Below are 17,193 nucleotides of genomic sequence, written 5' to 3'. Positions count from 1 at the left end.
TTCCCACAAACCGCAGGCAGCAGCCAGTTGGAAGCAACTGGCTTTGGGAACTCACTGTGAGCTTAACCCCTTGGCACCAGGCAGAGGAGTGTCCGCGGTCCTGCCTGGCCCCGCTGCCGAAGCGACTGTGCTGAGGTAGTTTTCCTCTCTGCAACAGGGAGGCAAATGGTCAGGAAGAACAAACGCAGACCTGCTCTGTGGGGAACTTCTCTGGTCCCTGCTGAGCCAAGCGGGGCCCAGATTCATCAGTGGGGGGAAAAACAACCTGTTTTGATTCAACGGCATGGCAGGGAGCGCTGCTCTGCTCCGCAGCCACCTCGTGCTGAAGCTTTCAGCAGGCTCCTGGGCTGTATTTAGCCTCGGCTGGTTTGGGGAGAAGCACCTTGTCCTGTTATGAGAAAGGTTTTTTGGGGGTCTTGTCTTGCTGATTTCAAAGGAGTTTGCCTGAGGAGGGGTGGGAGAAGATGGGAGCGATACGGGGTCATGCCAAAGGCCAACAGCGCTGTAGTTGCTCTTGCAATGCAAAATTTTTGAAGACTTCCAGATCTAGACTGCACCTAAGAGTTGGCCAAGAAAGGGAGAGCAAAGGCAGGCTTAATTTCTGCTGCGTCTTTTCCTATGAGCGGTTGAGCATGACACATGCATGGTCATGGTCAGGAGACCTGCGCGAGGGGTTTTTTCTCAGCCCACGGCACTGTGGAGCAGTGGCTGTTGCCTTCCAAGAAGAGATGGGGCAGCGGCACATGGGGCTCTGGGGAAGCAGCGGGGCATGGGCTGGTGGATATGAAATGCTGGACGATGGTGCCCCGCTGTTTGCCTGGCTCAGATGAGGTGGATGGCAATGCCTGCGGCCCTGGAGACAAAGCTGTGGGCAGTGGTAAAGGGATGGTGAGGTAGCCGAGTGAGGAAATCCCTGCTGGAGCTGGGACTAGGGTCTGCCTTGGCTCCTGTCTTGGGGTAGCAGTGGGAAAGGTGAATTAACGACACGGGATGTCCTTTGTTCTCCCGATAGAGAAGGCTAAAGCAAAGTGGTTAAAGCCCCAGCGCCTGCTTCTGTGAGTGTGAAGAGAGAGATCCAGGGGTTGTGGGGTGGGGTTTGGAAGTGGAACATTTTGAACTGATTTCCAGCCAGTTCCTGGCCGCAGCAAACAGCTGAGAGCCGAGCACATAACTGTGAGCTTGTTGAGATTTCTGCTCCTGAGGCTGGCTGCAGAGCCCCAGCGGAGCTTTTGCAGAGGCGAGACAGGCTCAAGAAAGGGAGGAAATCCAAGGGCTGACTTAGGACACAGACTGGCTTATTCACTGAGATTTCTGGGTTTTTCCATTGTTGCAATGAGGAATTAGCCAGCGCCGCCGAGCATGCTCCGGACGATGTTATGCAAACTGCCTGGCAGCCCGCGCTCTGGTCAGCAGCTGTCAGTCTGAACGGTGTTTTCACTGCATGACTAATTTGGGGGAGAAAAGGGGCTTCTGGGGTGGGAATGTAGGTTCCGGGGAGCCTGTGGGGCAGGCGGGGTTGGCCAAATGATGGTGTAATGTGGGCCCTCGGTGCAAACCAGGCCGTGTCAGGCTTCCAATGTTTGTCAGCCCTGAGGTGCAACGTTCTGCTGTCAAGCAATTGGGGCCTTGCCACTCGCCTCAGCACCAAGTGCTTCTCCTGCCTCATCTCCGGAGAGATGCTCTGACCGTAGGAGCTCCAGGCTCTTGCTGGAGGGACCTCCTGCAGGACTCACTACTGTAGTTACTGTAGGACTTAAAACTTCTGTATCAAAACAATGATATTTTTGCTTGTGCCTGATTCAGTAGGCACTGCAACGGTCATGCACGTGCTTTGGTCTCTGGAGTAGCTCTTCGAGTGTCTCAGACAGGACCTTTGAGACAGCAAAAGAGAAGGTAGACAGAAGAACCCTCTGTGTTTTCCTCCTTTGTCTCTTCAGGTTGATCAGGACTGACAGTGCCCCTTAAGTGTGTGGTGCTCATAAAGCTCAGACAGGGAACTGGGTGAATGATTGGAAAAGAAAAAAATTCCTCTAAAGCATCATCTTCTATCCACTGATGGATTTATTTTTTTTCTCTGAGCAGGTTCAACCACCTTAGTCTTACTTGTAATCATTTGATGAACAATTCCTGCAGTTATGTACCAGCTATACTGTGCAAAAGCAACTGATGGGTGAGATTTAAAATCCAGCCTGTTTGTGCTGGACACTGAAGCTGGGCAGTGTATCTGTGTTCCCTCCCCAAGTCCAGCTGATGTCTGATACTTGGTTTTCCCATCCTCTTGCAAAAAATACCCGCTAACAGCTTACCACTTCTGCAGCGAATTCTGCCAGTGTGGGTCAGATCGGAGCAAAAAGCTGGTGAGGGCCTTGCAAGCTTTATCCATAAATACATCCCACCCATGTGTATTTCTGGAACAAGACCCTTTTGAGAGGTTGTACTGCCCAAACCTCAAACCATCTTCTCATCTTTCTTCCTCTGAGGATAAATTTCCCTTTCTTCTACCCTTTATCTCTTTTTGCTACTGAGACTGCAGATTTTTGGGGACAGGGACGGTCTCCCTGCAGGGATGTGCGTGCCGTGGCTGGAGCAGGCAGGCTGCAGACAGGGCTAAGACCCAGAGCTTCTTCGTGAAGATGCCGTGATGTAGCTGCCACGATGCTGGAGCAAGGTGGGAAGCTGTCCCTACCCCAAGGGCTCCCGCCAGCCCAGTGCCTGCAGCTGAGGTTAGGTGGATGCCGGGTTATTTTTGGTCCTGCGGTAGGGTGGCAGCAGGGCAGTGCTACTGGGGGAAAGGTGTCTGCTTCTCAGCTCCGTTTCTCCAGGCGCAAATGTTGAATAAAAGGAAGTTCTTTCCCCTAATGTTTTTTGATTTCCATGCCTCGGTGAGCACATTCCTGTGGTGGGAGCTGGTTGGCATCTGCCGCAGCTGGCACCTCGCCCCTGGGCTCCTGGCTGTTTGTGTTTTGAGCTGCTCGCTGGCAGGGTCTGGTCTTCCCACACCGGGTTTTGCAGCCCTCAACCGGCCAGCAAACATCCAGCGATCCTCAAAAGCTTGCCTGGGTCCCGCTCGTGGGTGGCTCGCAGTCTGGCAGTGACAATGGCAGCAGTGTCGGTGTTCCCTCTGCTGCGGTGGGGTACCGCAGCGAGCTGGGTCCCATCCAGCCCCCTACCTCGCAGGTCCCCTGGGACCGGTGCTGCTAGGACATCGCAGAAGAGGCAGGATTATCCTGCCATCCTCTCTTTCTTAATTGATTAACAGTTCTGCAAACATTACCGATGCCTGGTAATTTGCAGATGCTGGACTCCCCTCCTCTCCTTCGTGGAGGCATTGTGGGCTAAGCAAATAAATACAGTTTTTAAAACAGTGTAAATATAGATTTGGGGTGTTTCTTTGGTGCTGCAGGTCAGAGCTGTTTTGCTACAACATTGGAGATGGTCTTTTCCACGTTTAATCTTTGTTAGTACTGCCAATTCTGGTATATCAATACAGCTGCACGTGTGTTATGTTAAAATATTCCATTGCTTGCCTAAGCCTGATTCTGTAGCTTTTAAGGGGATCCAGATCTAGTTTTGTGTGTCAGTGCACACTAGCAATCACCTTCTTGAAGTGGCACCGGTGTAGCTGGCCTTGGGGTCCAGGCTGGAGGTGAGGGCTCCGGCAGCTTTGGGGGGGGTGCCCATGGTGTCCCCCTTTGCAGCCCGCACAGCACCAGCCCTGGTGGGTGGGCAATGGGGAGCCCCAGAGGATCTCCTGGGTCCTGTCTCCCCCGGCTTCCAGGCTGTACCTGAGAAATCCCCGGCTTTCGGTGATGTGCAAGTACCCCATCAGCGACAGTGGCACCTGGGGCTCTGAGTTCAGACCCAAGTTATCGTTTCTATTTGACATGCTTGAAGGGTACCCTTCGCTGTGGTGTGGGGACCCAGGCTGCTTGTTGAGCCGGAGGAGGTGGCGATGGGTGCACCTCCTTCCTTCTGATGGTTTTCTTCCACTGTAGCATGGCCTCCACCCATTGATAAGTTGCCAGTTTGGCTCCCCGTTGATGTCCACCCACCCTTTCCTTCTGTCTGATCCCAGCAGCTGCTGCGTGATGCTCTTGGCCTCTCCTGTGAAGCTCACCCAGCCCTTGCTGCCTCCCCCCAGCCCTGCCGTGCCCACCTTGCAAGGCACCGGGCATCCCCCAGCAGCCCGCTGCTCTGCCCAGGGCTGCTGTCCTCTCTTTTGCAGGCTCTGAAGAAGAGTGGAGCTTTCTTCCCTTGCAGAACACAACTGATCCATGCAAGACTTCTGATTTTTCCCAAATGCTCCCCAGCCGGGAGTCCCCCCTGTTCCCAAAATGGAAAATCGGCTCCACACGGTGACAACTTCCCTGCTTGCCCTTGGCCAAAGTGAGACCTCCCCATCCCATCCCACCTCATTTTTGGGGAAGACCTGACGAGTAGGTGGTTTCAGTAGCTGCAGAAGCTATGGCAATGTGCTGTGAGGACATTTGAAATGTACCATGGAAGCAACCAGGTCCTGGACTTCCAGCCATGTCTTTGGTGGGAGCTGAGCTCTCCAAATCCTTGGGGATGTTACCTGTGCCCCTAGGTTTTTGCCAAGTTTCCTTCTCCAGCAGCTTTGAGCATCCAGGTACCCCCAAACCAGTGGTTTTCTACCTTTGCAAGACATTTTGTCTCTGCATATTTCCTCTCACTTTTTGCTTTTAATGCCACCTTTCCTAAATACATTGGCACCCAGCGCCAGGGAGGATGGAGTTAATTACATAGCAAAGACCTTTTATCAAGCTGTGGATAAACCAGTAAGTAACTGCACATGCCTTTGCTGGTTGCCACCGGGCAGTGCTTCTGAAATGCTGGCAGGGCTGGGGAAATACTTGCAAGCCTCAAGCCTTCTGCTCAGCCTGGAAAGAAGAGAGGCAGCTTTAACTCCAGACCACGAGGAGCAGCTTGTCCTGACTGTACAATAACAGGAGGTTCATTTTCAGCGGCAGGCTTCTGGCCCGGGCAAGCTGGGTTGCCATTTTTGCAGTTGCCTCCTCCTGAGGCAAAGCCATTGCGTGCTACAACACAAAGACGGTGCTTTGGGCACCTGATATTTTGGGGAACTTTTTAAGGCCCATCCAAACTGGGACTGCCTGGCAGCTCTCCGGGTGGGGAGAAATGCCAACAGGGTGGCCACCCTTGGAGGTTTGTCCTACAAGACCTGCTTGTTTGTGTCCTGACGTTTTTGACACAAAGATGGTACTGTTGCTGGGGAAAGAAATGAAATCTCGGTGTGACATAGGCTGGACGTGATCAGAAGTTGTTTTTTGCAGCAGCAAAGTTGACCCAAAGGTTAGGGCATATTCCAATATAATTTGGGATAGTGGGACAGCTCCAAAGCAAGGAGACACTTGTCCCTAGAGGACAGCAAAATTCAGGGTGATCTTGGTAGTGAGCAGCTGAGTGAGGGAAGATTTGTTGCTCAGTTGAGAATGGTTTTGAGCTGGCTGTGAAGGGAAGGGCTGGGGTTGACTTTGGTGGAGATATCTGAGGCAGACAACGCACTCAGCACGGGTTTAGGGATAATTAGATCCATCCGGCATCTTGCACTGAGAGGGGTTCAAAGGGCCTCTTAGAGGTCCCTTAGCACATCTCTTGGGTTGCCAGTCTGCTTTCTGTTGTTCATTATGCCCCCTTTGAAGTCTGAAATCCCTATTATTTCATGGTCAATTTGCTTCTTTTTTCCGAGGCCAATATTGTCTTCAGCGAAGCTCAATTTCTGTAGGTTTTAGTTTGGTGGTTCAAGCCCTGCCATCATCCTCCAGCGTGGCATAACCAGAGGGTGGTGACAAGGGGATGAAGATCCTCCCTGAGCATCGTTCAGGTCCAGGGGGGGTTTCTTCCAAGGACCTCATGCCCTCCTGCAGCCTTGACCTTCTGCTCCAGTCCCACCCAATATAACCCCACTTGGGGTACTGGTGGTACTGAAACCAGCCTTTTCATCACAGCCTTTCAGCAGCAGTAGAATGCGGAGGGAAGTGGGTGTTTTTATTGCTGTTGAATGCTGGGGAAAACCGAGGAGCAGAGAGCCGATGCGGCTCGTTCCAAGTTATGCAGTAAATAAGCGGCACGGTTGGGAAAAACCCAGGGTCTTAAGAGTCCCTGCTCTTCCCACCAGATCAGTCTGCCTTCCAAATGTTTACTAAAAAGACTGGAGTCTGATTGTTTTTACTTTATTTTTAATTTTTAGAAACTTCCTTCTTCGGGCTGTTTTGCCTGTTCCACAGTGGCCAGTGTTTAAACAGCACTAGCAGGAAATGTTTTTGAAATGTGTTTTAAAAAACACAGTTCTGCTAAGATGTTCTTTTTATTCCCAGTTTAGACAGAGGCTTAGGATTCACAAGAATAAATCTCTTGTTGGTAGGAGTAAGGTAGGCAGCCGTTTGTTTTGGGGCTGTCCTTGTCGTGGCTGATGGCAGGACTGATCCGCGTGCTGGGCATTGGGGGGTCACTTGTGGTCCTCACGGTAAAAAAAGGTTTTACAGTCAATTATATTCTGTACTGTCTTAGCTCCTCGCAAAGCCAAGGGTCCGAGCTGGACTCCTTGCCTCTGAAAAGCTGTGCTTTGACACTAGATATAGCTCCAGTGGAAATTATGGAGCTGATGCAGAAATTATTGGGTGAGGTTTTCTGGACTGAATTATACCGGATGACAAGGCTGGATGATGCTAAGTGTCCCTTTGGGTCTTGAAAGCTATGAATCTTTGCGGATATCTCCAAGCTTAAATTGGTATATGGGGTTTTGTGGAAGCGTTGTTTCATCTCGTGCATCACGAGCTGCGGCTGGGCTGGGACGATGGAGCCGTTGAAGGATGCTCCACGCGTCAGATGAGGGTCAGGAAGGACAGCAGCGCTGGTGCGAGGGCTTGCTCCAGCCACTGCCTCAGTCCTGGGCGTGCAGATGGGGAAAACGCTATCCCAGGAGAGAAACGCTATCTTGGAAAGGTCAGGAACAACGTCCTGGTGTCTGGCTGCAGAGAGCGGTGCCAGTGCCGGCAGGCTGGGAGGGGAAGGCAGCCATCGGGCAGCAGACTGAAGGCTGGAGGTTCAGACCCGCGTTGCTCTCTGGGCTGAGTCGGAAAGCCCGTTACTTGAGGGTGTGAGGGTGTTTATGGGGACAAGCTGCTGGCCAAGGCATGGACAGCCAGTGCTCAGGGTACACGGCAGGCTGCCAGGCATCTGGAGGAGCCTGGTGAGCCGCGGCACCCGCAGCATCGTCCTGCCAGGGAGCTGCCTGCTGCTGTGTCCAATTAAACTGCTGGAGCGACCCGGAGAGGCAGAAAGGGTTGACTCAGGGCTTGGCTGGGATCCTGGGACCAACATTGCAATTCATCCAACAGAGTAAAACAAAAAAAACAAAGGCGCTGGGATTTTTAATAAGTGTTTAAGATCTTGGATTTGTGTCTCGTCAGTCATTTGATCCAGCCACAGGACTCGTATTAGTGGGTGGGAGAGAAATTCTGTCTGAGCATTAGATGCTGTAGGTTTCCACCCCGGCTGGGAAGCTATCATTGCGTCTGGTAGGAGAAGCCTATTTACAGTCGCTCCCTCTGGGTTGCCAGGCTCCTAGCAGAGCAGTTTGCACCAGATGGTCCTTGCAGCATCCTGGAGACTATCTCCTCCAGATTCCTGGCTAAGAGGAGGCTCCCGCAAATCTCCATCTCGGATTCACGCTGACCCCGGTGTAGTCAAACAAGAGCATCAGCCGTTATGACAGACTGTGCCCAACGTGAGATCCTTCAGCAGCCCCGAGCAGCAGAAAGCGCCAAGTGCTCCCACCAGTATTATGTATAGGTCGTTCAGGATATGCGCATGTTTTTTCAGGATGCCTCTTCGTAGTCCTTTGCAAAGCCCCTCATTAATTTTGGGTGCAGTGCCTGGAGTTTGGTGAGCGCCATGCAGGAGCCCTGACTGTGCAGACGTGCCCTTGCAGCCAGCGATGGAGCCTCGGCGTTTGCTCCAAAGGCACGACCCAGGTCTGGGTGCCAAGGGTGTAGGAAGATGGTTGGGCCCTGTTGCAATTCGGTGGGTCAGAGCTGCTCGCGTGTCAGCCTTTGAAGATCTGGAGGAGAAAGGAATGAACTGCATCGGCCTTTTCCCAGCCATGCTCTGCCAGCAAAGCAACTACCAGTGACATTAGTGGGTGGGAGAGAAACCCTGCCTGATGACATACAACATGCTGAGCGCGTTAGAGAGACCAGAGCAGTGCTCCAGCATGTCCCACCGCTGAAACACAGCTCCCAAGAGCTGGAGATGAAGCAGCAATTCTGGCGATGGTGCTCTCGGTGCAGCTCAGAGCTGCCCGGAGCACCTCCTGCCCAGCTCCTGCTGTCTTGGCAGGCCACTGAGTTGGGCATAAAGAGCTGGAATTTTCCTCTGAGGAGAAGTGACCTTCAGCTGAGGTGACTCAGAGCCTGCCGTTGGGATTAGCGGTGAGGGAGGTTTAGCAGCGAGAAGCTTTTGTCCTGCTGTGAGGCTTTCGGTCTGTAAGTGCAGCTGCGCCGAGCGTTGTGCAGCCTCGTGATGCCTTTAGGAGGGTTACAGGAGCTGATGTCTGCACAAAAGGATCTGGAGCAAGCAGCCGTGCTGCAGGACACGTGGTCTCCCACAGGAGCCCACTGCTGGCTCCAGGGTTTTTCCAAAGCAATGTCCGATGTGCTCTCAGCTGTAGGAGATGGACTCAGCACCTTGAGTAGATGGCTGCAGGGGCACCAAGGCAAGATAAGTCTGTGGCAGAGATGGCAGGGAGTCAACTTGGAGAGACGCTGGTTAAAAAAGAGGAGGGCAGACTCTGGGGTCCTCCAAGAAAAGAAGTTGAGGTGTCAAAAGTACAGGACACCCAGCGTGTCATGGGTGGTGGGGGTCCAGAGCACAGCGATGGAAGTGAAGGCGGCCGTGGCAGGCAGATGCAGTGCTGCTTTAGCTCCTGTCTCTCCAGGACTCTCTGGCAGAAGTGTCTGGAGAGCCCCATCCGTGGGCCAGGAGAGCAGTGCTTGCCTGTGACCTGAGTGACTAGTCTCCGCTGTGCTTGTTATTAGCTTCGTCTCTCCCATGCCTGGAGCTGTGTGGTCCCCTTTCCCTGAGGCATGTGTCTCCTCTTGTGTTTGCAGGTTGCTTATGGGACCACGGAAAACAGCCCTGTCACCTTCATGGGATTCCCCAATGACAGTATTGCCAGAAAAACGGAGACAGTGGGATGCGTCTTTCCGCACACAGAGGTGACCATGACTCTCCCCACCTGCTCCAGGTCCTCTGCCTGCAGCTGACCTCAGCCCATCCTCCCTGTCTGGTGCTGGAGTCGGTGCATGCCATCATGTTTGGCTCAGACATCCCCTCCTAAGCTCTTCTTCTTTTCCACTGCAGGCAAAAATTGAGGATCCAGAAACAGGGCAGTCTGTGCCTCTGAACACTCCCGGGGAGCTTCAGATCCGCGGCTACTGTGTCATGCTGGGTTACTGGGATGACCCAGCAAAGACGAGTGAAGTGGTCACTGCCGAGAGGTGGTACAAGACGGGGTGAGTCTGGAAACAGCCTTGCTCCTCCCGATCTGTCCTGCCCGGTGATGCTGGATGGGGATGGGTGTGTACAGGAGTGCCTTGGCTGTGATTTCCGAACTAGGGAAAACTGACCTAATTTAGCCCTCTGATCTGTCCGTGAAACTTCAGAACAGCTTTTAGCACAGAGCCCTTGGTGCCAAGTGCCCTTGGAGATGGGGATAGTCACTTCGCTACTGGTGCGATGGAGGGGCTATGGGGGTACACTGCAGGGGCAGGAATTGCCTCCCCCCGAGCCCTGATCTTTGTGTGGACGCTGCCGATGGCAATGTCCAGCTGTAGCAGGAGCTCTTTGATCTCTTCCATATGTTCAGGTGGCATCTCAGCTGTTATCCTCCTGATACCGTGACCTGACCTCCAGACCAGGCTGGGTAGGAATATCAGCCATTCTTCCACCCAGCTGGGACACGACTAGGAGTGTGGTGTCGTTGCAGGGACATTGCGAGCCTGGATGAACACGGCTACTGCAAAATTATAGGCCGTTGCAAGGACATGATCATTCGGGGAGGAGAGAACATCTATCCAGCAGAACTTGAGCAGTTTCTCCACACCCATCCCAAGGTTGAGGAGGTCCAGGTGAGCGGGAGGGAGGTGGGGTGAATGAGCAGCGTTGGTTCCTGGGGTGGGAAACCTGTACAGAAAGCTGCTGGGATGCTGCTCGGGACCTGGTTGTCTTCCCCTGTTTTCACCATCAACTTCTGTGTAATATGCGTCGGCAAGCAGGAAGGAGAGGCTCATGGCAGGCAGAGCTCCTGGCATGGGGCACATCAGTTTGGGCAATCCTCTTGTGCACCAGCAAAGCAACCATCTGCAAAGTAACGACTGTCATTCTTCTTTGGTTTTTAAACTGCCTGTTCACTTTCATAGCTCCCTCTGAAATGCTTACTTGGAAAGCAGTCTGAAAGGGCAGTTTTTACTCATAATTAATTACTAAACTCCTAAATCCAAAAAGACTCCTCCAATGAGTCCTTGGAGGTGAGGAGTGAGACTTAGTTTCACCCCTTCACAAGACAGCAATGATTTGCAGCATTGAGCAGCTGCTCCCAATCTGCTGGGATTGTTCTCCTCCAGGTTTTGTGCCAGACAAGTTTCCCCATAAATAAACCAGTTATTTAGTCAGTGTTGTGCCTGTGCCAGGCTAGCATCTCTCCTTGGAACAGTCCCAGTGCAGATGGGTTGCAAACCAGCCTTGTTTATGTAGTTTCTAGGGCTTTATGTCACTGCTCTGGACTCAAAAGGATCAACGTGTCTCTAGGATTCTGAGATACCAGTTCAAGGCGGGGAATGACAGTAGGACTCTTGTGAAATAGTGTAAGCAAACTTTAGAGAGAGATCAGGCTTGGGAAGCCCATCTCCTGGTGTCACAGGCAGTGATCCACGAAGATCTGTGATTATAAGGGTTTCAAATAATCCTTTAATTCAACTTCATCCCTCTCCTGCTGTTCCGTCTGGAGATCCCAAAGCACTTGCAGCAGCCTCCCAAGTCTCCCTGTTGTGAAACCTGTTGCCCCATTTTTGGGGGAAGCAGAGGCACACAGGGGGACGATAGGTCCATGTTGCACCCACAATGAGCTGCTGTCTGGCTGCTCTAACTCAGCCCTCGCTCCAGTGACTTAGCAAAATTGAAGGAAGGTGCTGGCATCCGGATGCCCAGCCTGCTCTGCCACTTTTCCTCTGGCAAACGGTTGGGAAGTCCTTCCAGGAGGGCTCGACGTCGTGTAGAAAGCACCGGTGGGATGGTCAAGCAGCTCAAACTGCCTTTACACAGCCCCATACCACAACTCCGGCATCCTGTGATATGGGTGCATGCTGTGGGCCAGCACATTTACCCTGTGGGAGGAGAGGGAAGTCCCCGGGGGTCACGCCATCCATCTGTCCCAACCAGGTGGTTGGTGTGAAGGATTCGCGGATGGGAGAGGAGATCTGCGCCTGCATCCGAGTGAGGGCTGGGCAGGACTGCACCGAGGAAGAGATTAAAGCTTTCTGCAAAGGGAAGGTGGGTCCCCCAGTCCTCAGTTCCCTGCCAGACCAGTACACCCAGCAGCTGCTGGGGACGTGCCGATGAAAGCCCAGGGATTTAGAACAACTGGGGATCCAGCCCTGGGAGTCCCAGCTTGGGTAGTACCAGCTGGGCTGGCAACGCTGTTCCCGGCAGGTTGCGTAGCGGTTGGTTTTCTCTTCCCAGATCTCCCATTTCAAGATCCCGCGGTACGTTGTGTTTGTGGGTCAGTACCCGCTCACCGTCTCAGGCAAGGTAAGAGAGGGGCTGGAGCAGGGCAGGAGCCCTGGCCTCCTGTCCCGTCTCCTGTCTGAGTCTCTCTTCCTCCTCCTCTCTGCACTTTATTCCAGATTCAGAAATACAAGTTGAGGGAGCAGATGGAGAACCACCTTCAGCTCTGAGCTTGGGAAGCCAGAGCAAAAACCAGGATAAATCAGCCCTGCTTCAGCCAGCTTTGTGTCTGCTTTTCACCTGTGCCTTGGGCCACGCAATGGAGACCTTCTCTCCCTGACATTAGGCTGATGGCACTTTTAGTGAATAAAACAGAGCGCCTTTTTTTCCCAGTTGGGTTTGTTTCTTTGCCAACAGAAATACTGTGGTGTGAGGAAGGGATGCTTATTTCTGGAATTCTGTCCAGTTACTGAAAGACCTTATGAAGCTTTTAAAATCTTGTGTGTCTCTGAGCAATTTGGCTGCAGCCATTTCAGAGGACTTGAACTGATGCTGGTAGGTATTTTACTGGTATTTTTAAGTCATAACAGCCTGGCCTGGCTTCCCAGGGTAGGTGAATGCCTTCTGTGCTTGGGTGTTGCTGAGGCTCCTAGGTCATATAACACAGCTGATGAACTTGAAATGAGGGGCAGGGACTTTAGAGAGTGCAAAGGCATGGGAAGGAGCTCCCTAAAGCTGGCTGGAAAAGCTTGCGCTGTTCCCACACCTCCCCTGGGCCTTCTGACCCCCAAAGAAACTTCTCCAAGGCAGACTTGGCATTGTTTATTTTGTTGTTTTGGACAAGACAGACCGTAAGGATTTTGCAGAAATACCAAAGTTCCTGTCCCATCGGCAGTGTGAAGCAGAGCATACCTGGGACAGTATTTTACGGGAGTTATTTGGTACCTCCCAACCATGAAACACTACTCCGAGAAGTGGAAGAGCAGAGCTCCTCTTCCTTCCCGGCAGAAGTGTCCCACGCCAGCTGGGAAGCAGATAACGACGCTGCCGACTCTCACCGACCTCCCGGCCATCTCCCTCCTGCTTCCTTCCCGAGCAGGGCTAGCAGCTGGGTCTCCATCTCCACACTGGGGCTTCCTCCGGTGCGTGGGGGGAAATGGTGCAAAGGAGAGAGGTGAAACATCAGCGAGGTCTCGATCCTGGATCTCCCAGCTGGACTGTGGGCTCTACCCATGGAAGCAGACCAAGTGGACAACAAGCCCACTGTTTGTGCCTGCTTTCTGAAAGAAAAAAAAACACATGGCGTGGTTCGTGTCAGACCCTTTCTGTGTGGTGTCTCTCCAGCAAGTTTTTCCCCTGTTCCCAAACTGCTCGTGAGGCTGGTGTCAGGATGTTTCACCAGCTTCACCTCTGCCCAACCTGGAGTGAGGGGGATGTGTGCAAGCAAAACTCGGGTCTCCTCCCTGCCCTGGTTTTAGGACCCTTGTAAACCTTCCTTCCCCAAGGAGGAGCTGTTACCTGCATTACAGCACCTCCAGCCAGTGATCTTGGGGATGCAGTGGACCTCTGCATCCAATGTCTAGGGAAGGACTTTCTACTTTCCTTCGCTTCCCACAGCACTAACCCAGGTGCAGGACAGGAGCTTCACCTCTGGTTCTTGTCTGGTAACTCCACCCTTTGCACAACCCGTGTTGCCTAAAAGTGCCTTATGTACTCACCATAGCTGGGGGTTGGCTGGTAAGAAATGAAGTCAGCGCTGGCTTGCGTGGGTAGGCACACTGCTGAGAAACACAGCGAGCACCAGTCACAGCCGGCACAGGGCGGGTATGGGCCCCTCTCACCCCATCCCTGCTCCCCAGAGCTCCGCTCGTGTCCCGGGAGCAGTGCTGCACTGTCCGGGGGTCTGAGCCCCAGCACAGCCTGACTGCCCGGGAAGCTTTCCTTCCCTGCCATCCCCTTCCTCATGGCCACATCCAGCCCTCGCTGGCCAGGACACCTCCTGAGATGCCCCGTGACCATCTCACCCCCCCCGGAACGATGCAGCCTAGGCTGTAAATACTCACAGGAGGTGAAGGGCCGAACCTCCTGGCTGGCAGCATAGCTTCAGTGTGTGCTGGGCTGCGGGCAGGCTCCAGGGCTTCTGCCCTTCTTGTACCCGGGTCCTGCTCTTATAGCTCTCGCTGCCCACTCGGAAAATCCCGATAGCTGGGGGCTCTTGCCGGGGAGGGAGAGTTACGTCAGGGGGGGGTTACTCTGAACTACCCCCTTCCCGGCCTGGAAACAAAAATCTGCGGCCACGGTCTTTGTCATCGGCGTTTCTCACTTCTCCGTGGCTATTAATAGAGCAAATTAAGACAAAAATAACGCCCGGCGCTGTCAGCACGGGGTTTGCACAACCCTGCTCGGAGACGCATCACGGCTCCTTTCTCCAAAACAGCCCCTCCGCTGGAAACCCCTGCTCCAGCCCCGGAGGGGCAAGCCGGGGGCGGCGGATGCCGGGGCGGGTCCCGGGGGTGCCCCAGCCTCGGCGGGACCGTGTGGCCCGGTAACGGCACCGGGAGCGGGCCCTCGGTCCCGGCACCCCCCCCCCCCCCCGGCACAAGCTCTCTGGAAGCCAAGGGCTCTGCCCTCCCCACCGCCCCGGCACCGCCGTACCCCCGGGGCTCGGCGGGGCGGCCCCGGCTCTCGGTGCCCGCCCCGGGGCGGTGCCGCAGCCCGGGGGGGCCCATGGCGGCGCGGGGGTGGCGGACGGCGGCGGCGGCGATCGCTGCGGGGCGGCCCGGCGGGGCCGGCCCGGGACGGGGCCCGGGACCGGGATCGGAACCGGTCGCGGAACCGGTCGCCCCCGCTACAGCCGCGCTCTACGTGCATGTGAGCGGGGACCCCCGGGTTTGCACACGTGGGGGGGGGGGGGCACGGGGACCCCGGGTTTGCACACGTGGGTGTACAAGGGACCCCCGGGTTTGCACACTTGGGGGGGGCACGGGGACCCCGGGTTTGCACACGTGGGAGGAGGGACCCCGGGCTTGCACACGTGTGGTGGGAGCGGGTAGGGGACCTGGGGCTTGCACACTTTAGGGGAGGGACGCCGGGGATTGCACACGTGGGGGGCACACGTGGGACTCCGGGGCTTGCACACGTTGGGGAGCGACCGTGGGACCACGGGGCTTGCACACGTGGGGGCTGCATGCAGGACCCTGGGGTTTGCACACGTGGGGGTGCATCCTTGCACGTGTCCTGGAGCACACCTGGGGGGTCCCCGAGCCATCCACGTGAATGGGGGGAGGCACCCACGGGGCACGCACGTTGTGCCCCTGGGGCAGGTGGGGAGCACTGGGGCCGGTGCATGGGGGTGTCCCCCTCCCCAAAGTGGGGTGCCCGGGGGTGCAGCCATCCCCCACGGCATCCCGTGCCCGCAGTGGCCCTACTGCCGCAAGCGCTGCTCCTACTGCAACTTCAACAAGTACGTGGTGCCGGCGGTGGACGAGGCGGCCGTGCGCGCCTGCCTGGTGCGGGAGGCACGCACCCTGCTCCACCTCAGCCAGGTGCAGAGGTGGGTGCTTGGGGAGGTCTCGGGTTGGGGGGGTGCGGGGCCCTTTGGCACCCACCCGCAGCCTCCCCACCCTCTGCCCTACAGCGTCACCTCCGTCTTCTTCGGAGGGGGTACCCCCAGCCTGGCCAGCCCCCGCACCATCGCAGCGGTGCTGGAAGCCGTCGCGGGGGCTGCCCACCTCCCTGCCGGCGCCGAGGTCACGCTGGAGGCCAACCCCAGCTCTGTCAGCACACCACGCCTCGCCAGCTTCAGGGAAGCTGGCGTCAACCGCCTCTCCATCGGCGTCCAGGTGAGAGGGGCTCTCCTTCGTCCTGTCCGCCACAGCCCCCCGTGCTTGCCCACTGCCACTGCGCTCCCTCCACAGTCTCTGGACGATGCAGAGCTGCGGCTGCTGGGCCGGGAGCACACAGCGGCGGAGGTGCGGGGGGCCGTGGAGGCGGCACGGGAGCTCTTCCCCAGCCGAACCTCCATCGACCTCCTCTTCGGGCTGCCGGGGCAGAGCCAGGATTCCTGGACCCAGGGGCTGGAGGCGGCACTGGGGCTCTGCGACGACCACATCTCCCTGTACCAGCTGACGCTGGAGCGGGGCACAGCGCTGGCAGCACAGGTCTGGGGGGGGGCCCTGCCCGTGCCCCCCCAGGACCTCCTGGCTGACATGTACCAGACAGCCCGCACCATGCTGGTGGCTGCCGGCTTCCGGCACTACGAGGTCTCCAATTTTGCAAGGAAGGTGGGGTGCCCCCCATGCCGTGCTCCCCCCCAGTGCCATGCCACCCCCACAAGCAGGCTCAGCCCCCCCTCACCCCATGCAATGCTCTCCCCCAGGGCGCCCTCAGCACCCACAACCTCTCCTACTGGCAGGCCGAGCAATACATCGGCGTGGGGCCGGGTAAGCCAGAGTGATGGGGGTCTGACAGGGGGATGCATGCGTGACTGTGTGTGCCCCCTGAACTCCATCGTGTCCCCCCCGCTCCCATTGCAGGGGCGCACGGGCGGTTTGTGCCATGGGGTGAGGGTGGCTGCAGCCGGGAGGCCCGTGTCCAGACGCTGGAGCCCGATGCCTGGATGCAGGAGGTGCAGAGCCGGGGGCACGGCACCAGGAGGCGGGTGGTGCTGAGCCTGCTGGAGCAGTAAGTATGGGGGGGTGTGTCCCCCCCCACACCCTCTCCCGTTCCGTGCCGCCTCACAGCTCTCCCATGTGCCCACAGGCTGGAGGAGGTGCTCGCCCTGGGACTTCGCACAGACGAGGGCATCACCCATGAGGTGAGGAGCCACCCAGGGGGGAACCCAGCATCGACCTGCCGCTAAATCGCTAACGACCTTCTTCACCCCGGGCGCACAGCGCTGGGGGCAATTCTCCCCCCACCTCAGCCTGGAGGCCGTGTTCGGGGTGCCGGGGGAGGCGAAGGATCTACAGCAGCAGGGCTGGCTGGTCCTGGACGGCGGGTGAGCCCTGGGGGTACGATGGCGGCAGTGGGGAGGGGGGGTCTCCTTCACGGAGCCAGGGCTCAGCCGCCGCTTCTTCCCCAGCGGCCTGCGGTGCAGCTGGGAGGGCCTGGCCCTGCTGGACTCCCTGCTGCCCGACCTGCTCTGCCAGCTGCAGCACCGCTGGGCCCTGCCAGCCGCCCTGCCGCGCCCTGGCCGGGGAGCTGAGGAGAAACCCGACGGGGGACAGGGCCGGTAGCGAAGCCGCGGGGAGCACAACGGACTCGCGGGAGTTGTGAGCGGTGGGGAATAAAATACGAGAGCTGTGTGCCGGCCGAGAGGGGTGTTGGAGGCGGCGGCACCGGGCCGCTGGAGGCGGCTCCTCCCCGGGCGCTGCAAGGCCGCGGTGCTGGGTGCTGCAGGCCCAGCTAGGCCGCTGCCGCGTTGCG

At 56.5% G+C, this 17,193-nt stretch overlaps 2 protein-coding genes and 1 long non-coding RNA gene across 3 annotated transcripts in view; 2 read left to right on the top strand and 1 right to left on the bottom strand.

Moving 5' to 3' along the window:
* The window catches only part of ACSF2 (acyl-CoA synthetase family member 2), a 37,929-nt gene extending 25,771 nt beyond the window's left edge, over window positions 1-12,158 (top strand). The window contains exons 11-16 of the mRNA XM_075044461.1: window positions 9,153-9,260; window positions 9,406-9,557; window positions 10,031-10,172; window positions 11,482-11,592; window positions 11,782-11,850; window positions 11,946-12,158. Of these exons, the coding sequence (XP_074900562.1) occupies window positions 9,153-9,260; window positions 9,406-9,557; window positions 10,031-10,172; window positions 11,482-11,592; window positions 11,782-11,850; window positions 11,946-11,996 (633 nt within the window). The 3' untranslated portion in view covers window positions 11,997-12,158. The remainder of the gene's footprint in view (window positions 1-9,152; window positions 9,261-9,405; window positions 9,558-10,030; window positions 10,173-11,481; window positions 11,593-11,781; window positions 11,851-11,945) is intronic.
* A 414-nt stretch (window positions 12,159-12,572) lies between these two features.
* LOC142038742 (uncharacterized) lies at window positions 12,573-14,148 on the bottom strand. Its single transcript, XR_012652691.1, has 3 exons — window positions 13,830-14,148; window positions 13,485-13,547; window positions 12,573-13,046 (listed from the first exon to the last, which is right to left on the bottom strand). It is a non-coding gene; the product is annotated as an uncharacterized LOC142038742 (long non-coding RNA).
* Window positions 14,149-14,430: 282 nt separating this feature from the next.
* RSAD1 (radical S-adenosyl methionine domain containing 1) lies at window positions 14,431-17,158 on the top strand. Its single transcript, XM_075044462.1, has 9 exons — window positions 14,431-14,637; window positions 15,186-15,319; window positions 15,404-15,608; window positions 15,684-16,049; window positions 16,145-16,208; window positions 16,302-16,449; window positions 16,528-16,582; window positions 16,662-16,765; window positions 16,850-17,158. Exons 1-9 carry the CDS (start codon window positions 14,494-14,496, stop codon window positions 17,001-17,003), a joined length of 1,374 nt encoding a protein of 457 aa, XP_074900563.1. The 5' UTR covers window positions 14,431-14,493; the 3' UTR covers window positions 17,004-17,158.
* The last annotated feature ends 35 nt before the right edge of the window (window positions 17,159-17,193 follow it).

Source organism: Buteo buteo, chromosome 13 (genome assembly GCF_964188355.1).
Source record: "Buteo buteo chromosome 13, bButBut1.hap1.1, whole genome shotgun sequence".
Lineage (NCBI taxonomy): Eukaryota > Metazoa > Chordata > Aves > Accipitriformes > Accipitridae > Buteo > Buteo buteo.
Note: the sequence above shows the minus strand (reverse complement) of the source record. Positions and strands in the feature narration are given on the sequence as shown.

Coding starts and splice junctions, on each gene's coding strand:
- RSAD1 (XM_075044462.1), top strand. CDS start 14,494: ATGGCGGCGCGGGGGTGGCGGACGGCGGCGGCGGCGATCGCTGCGGGG. Junction 16,209..16,301: donor ATACATCGGCGTGGGGCCGG/GTAAGCCAGAGT, acceptor CTCCCATTGCAG/GGGCGCACGGGCGGTTTGTG. Junction 16,450..16,527: donor GTGCTGAGCCTGCTGGAGCA/GTAAGTATGGGG, acceptor ATGTGCCCACAG/GCTGGAGGAGGTGCTCGCCC.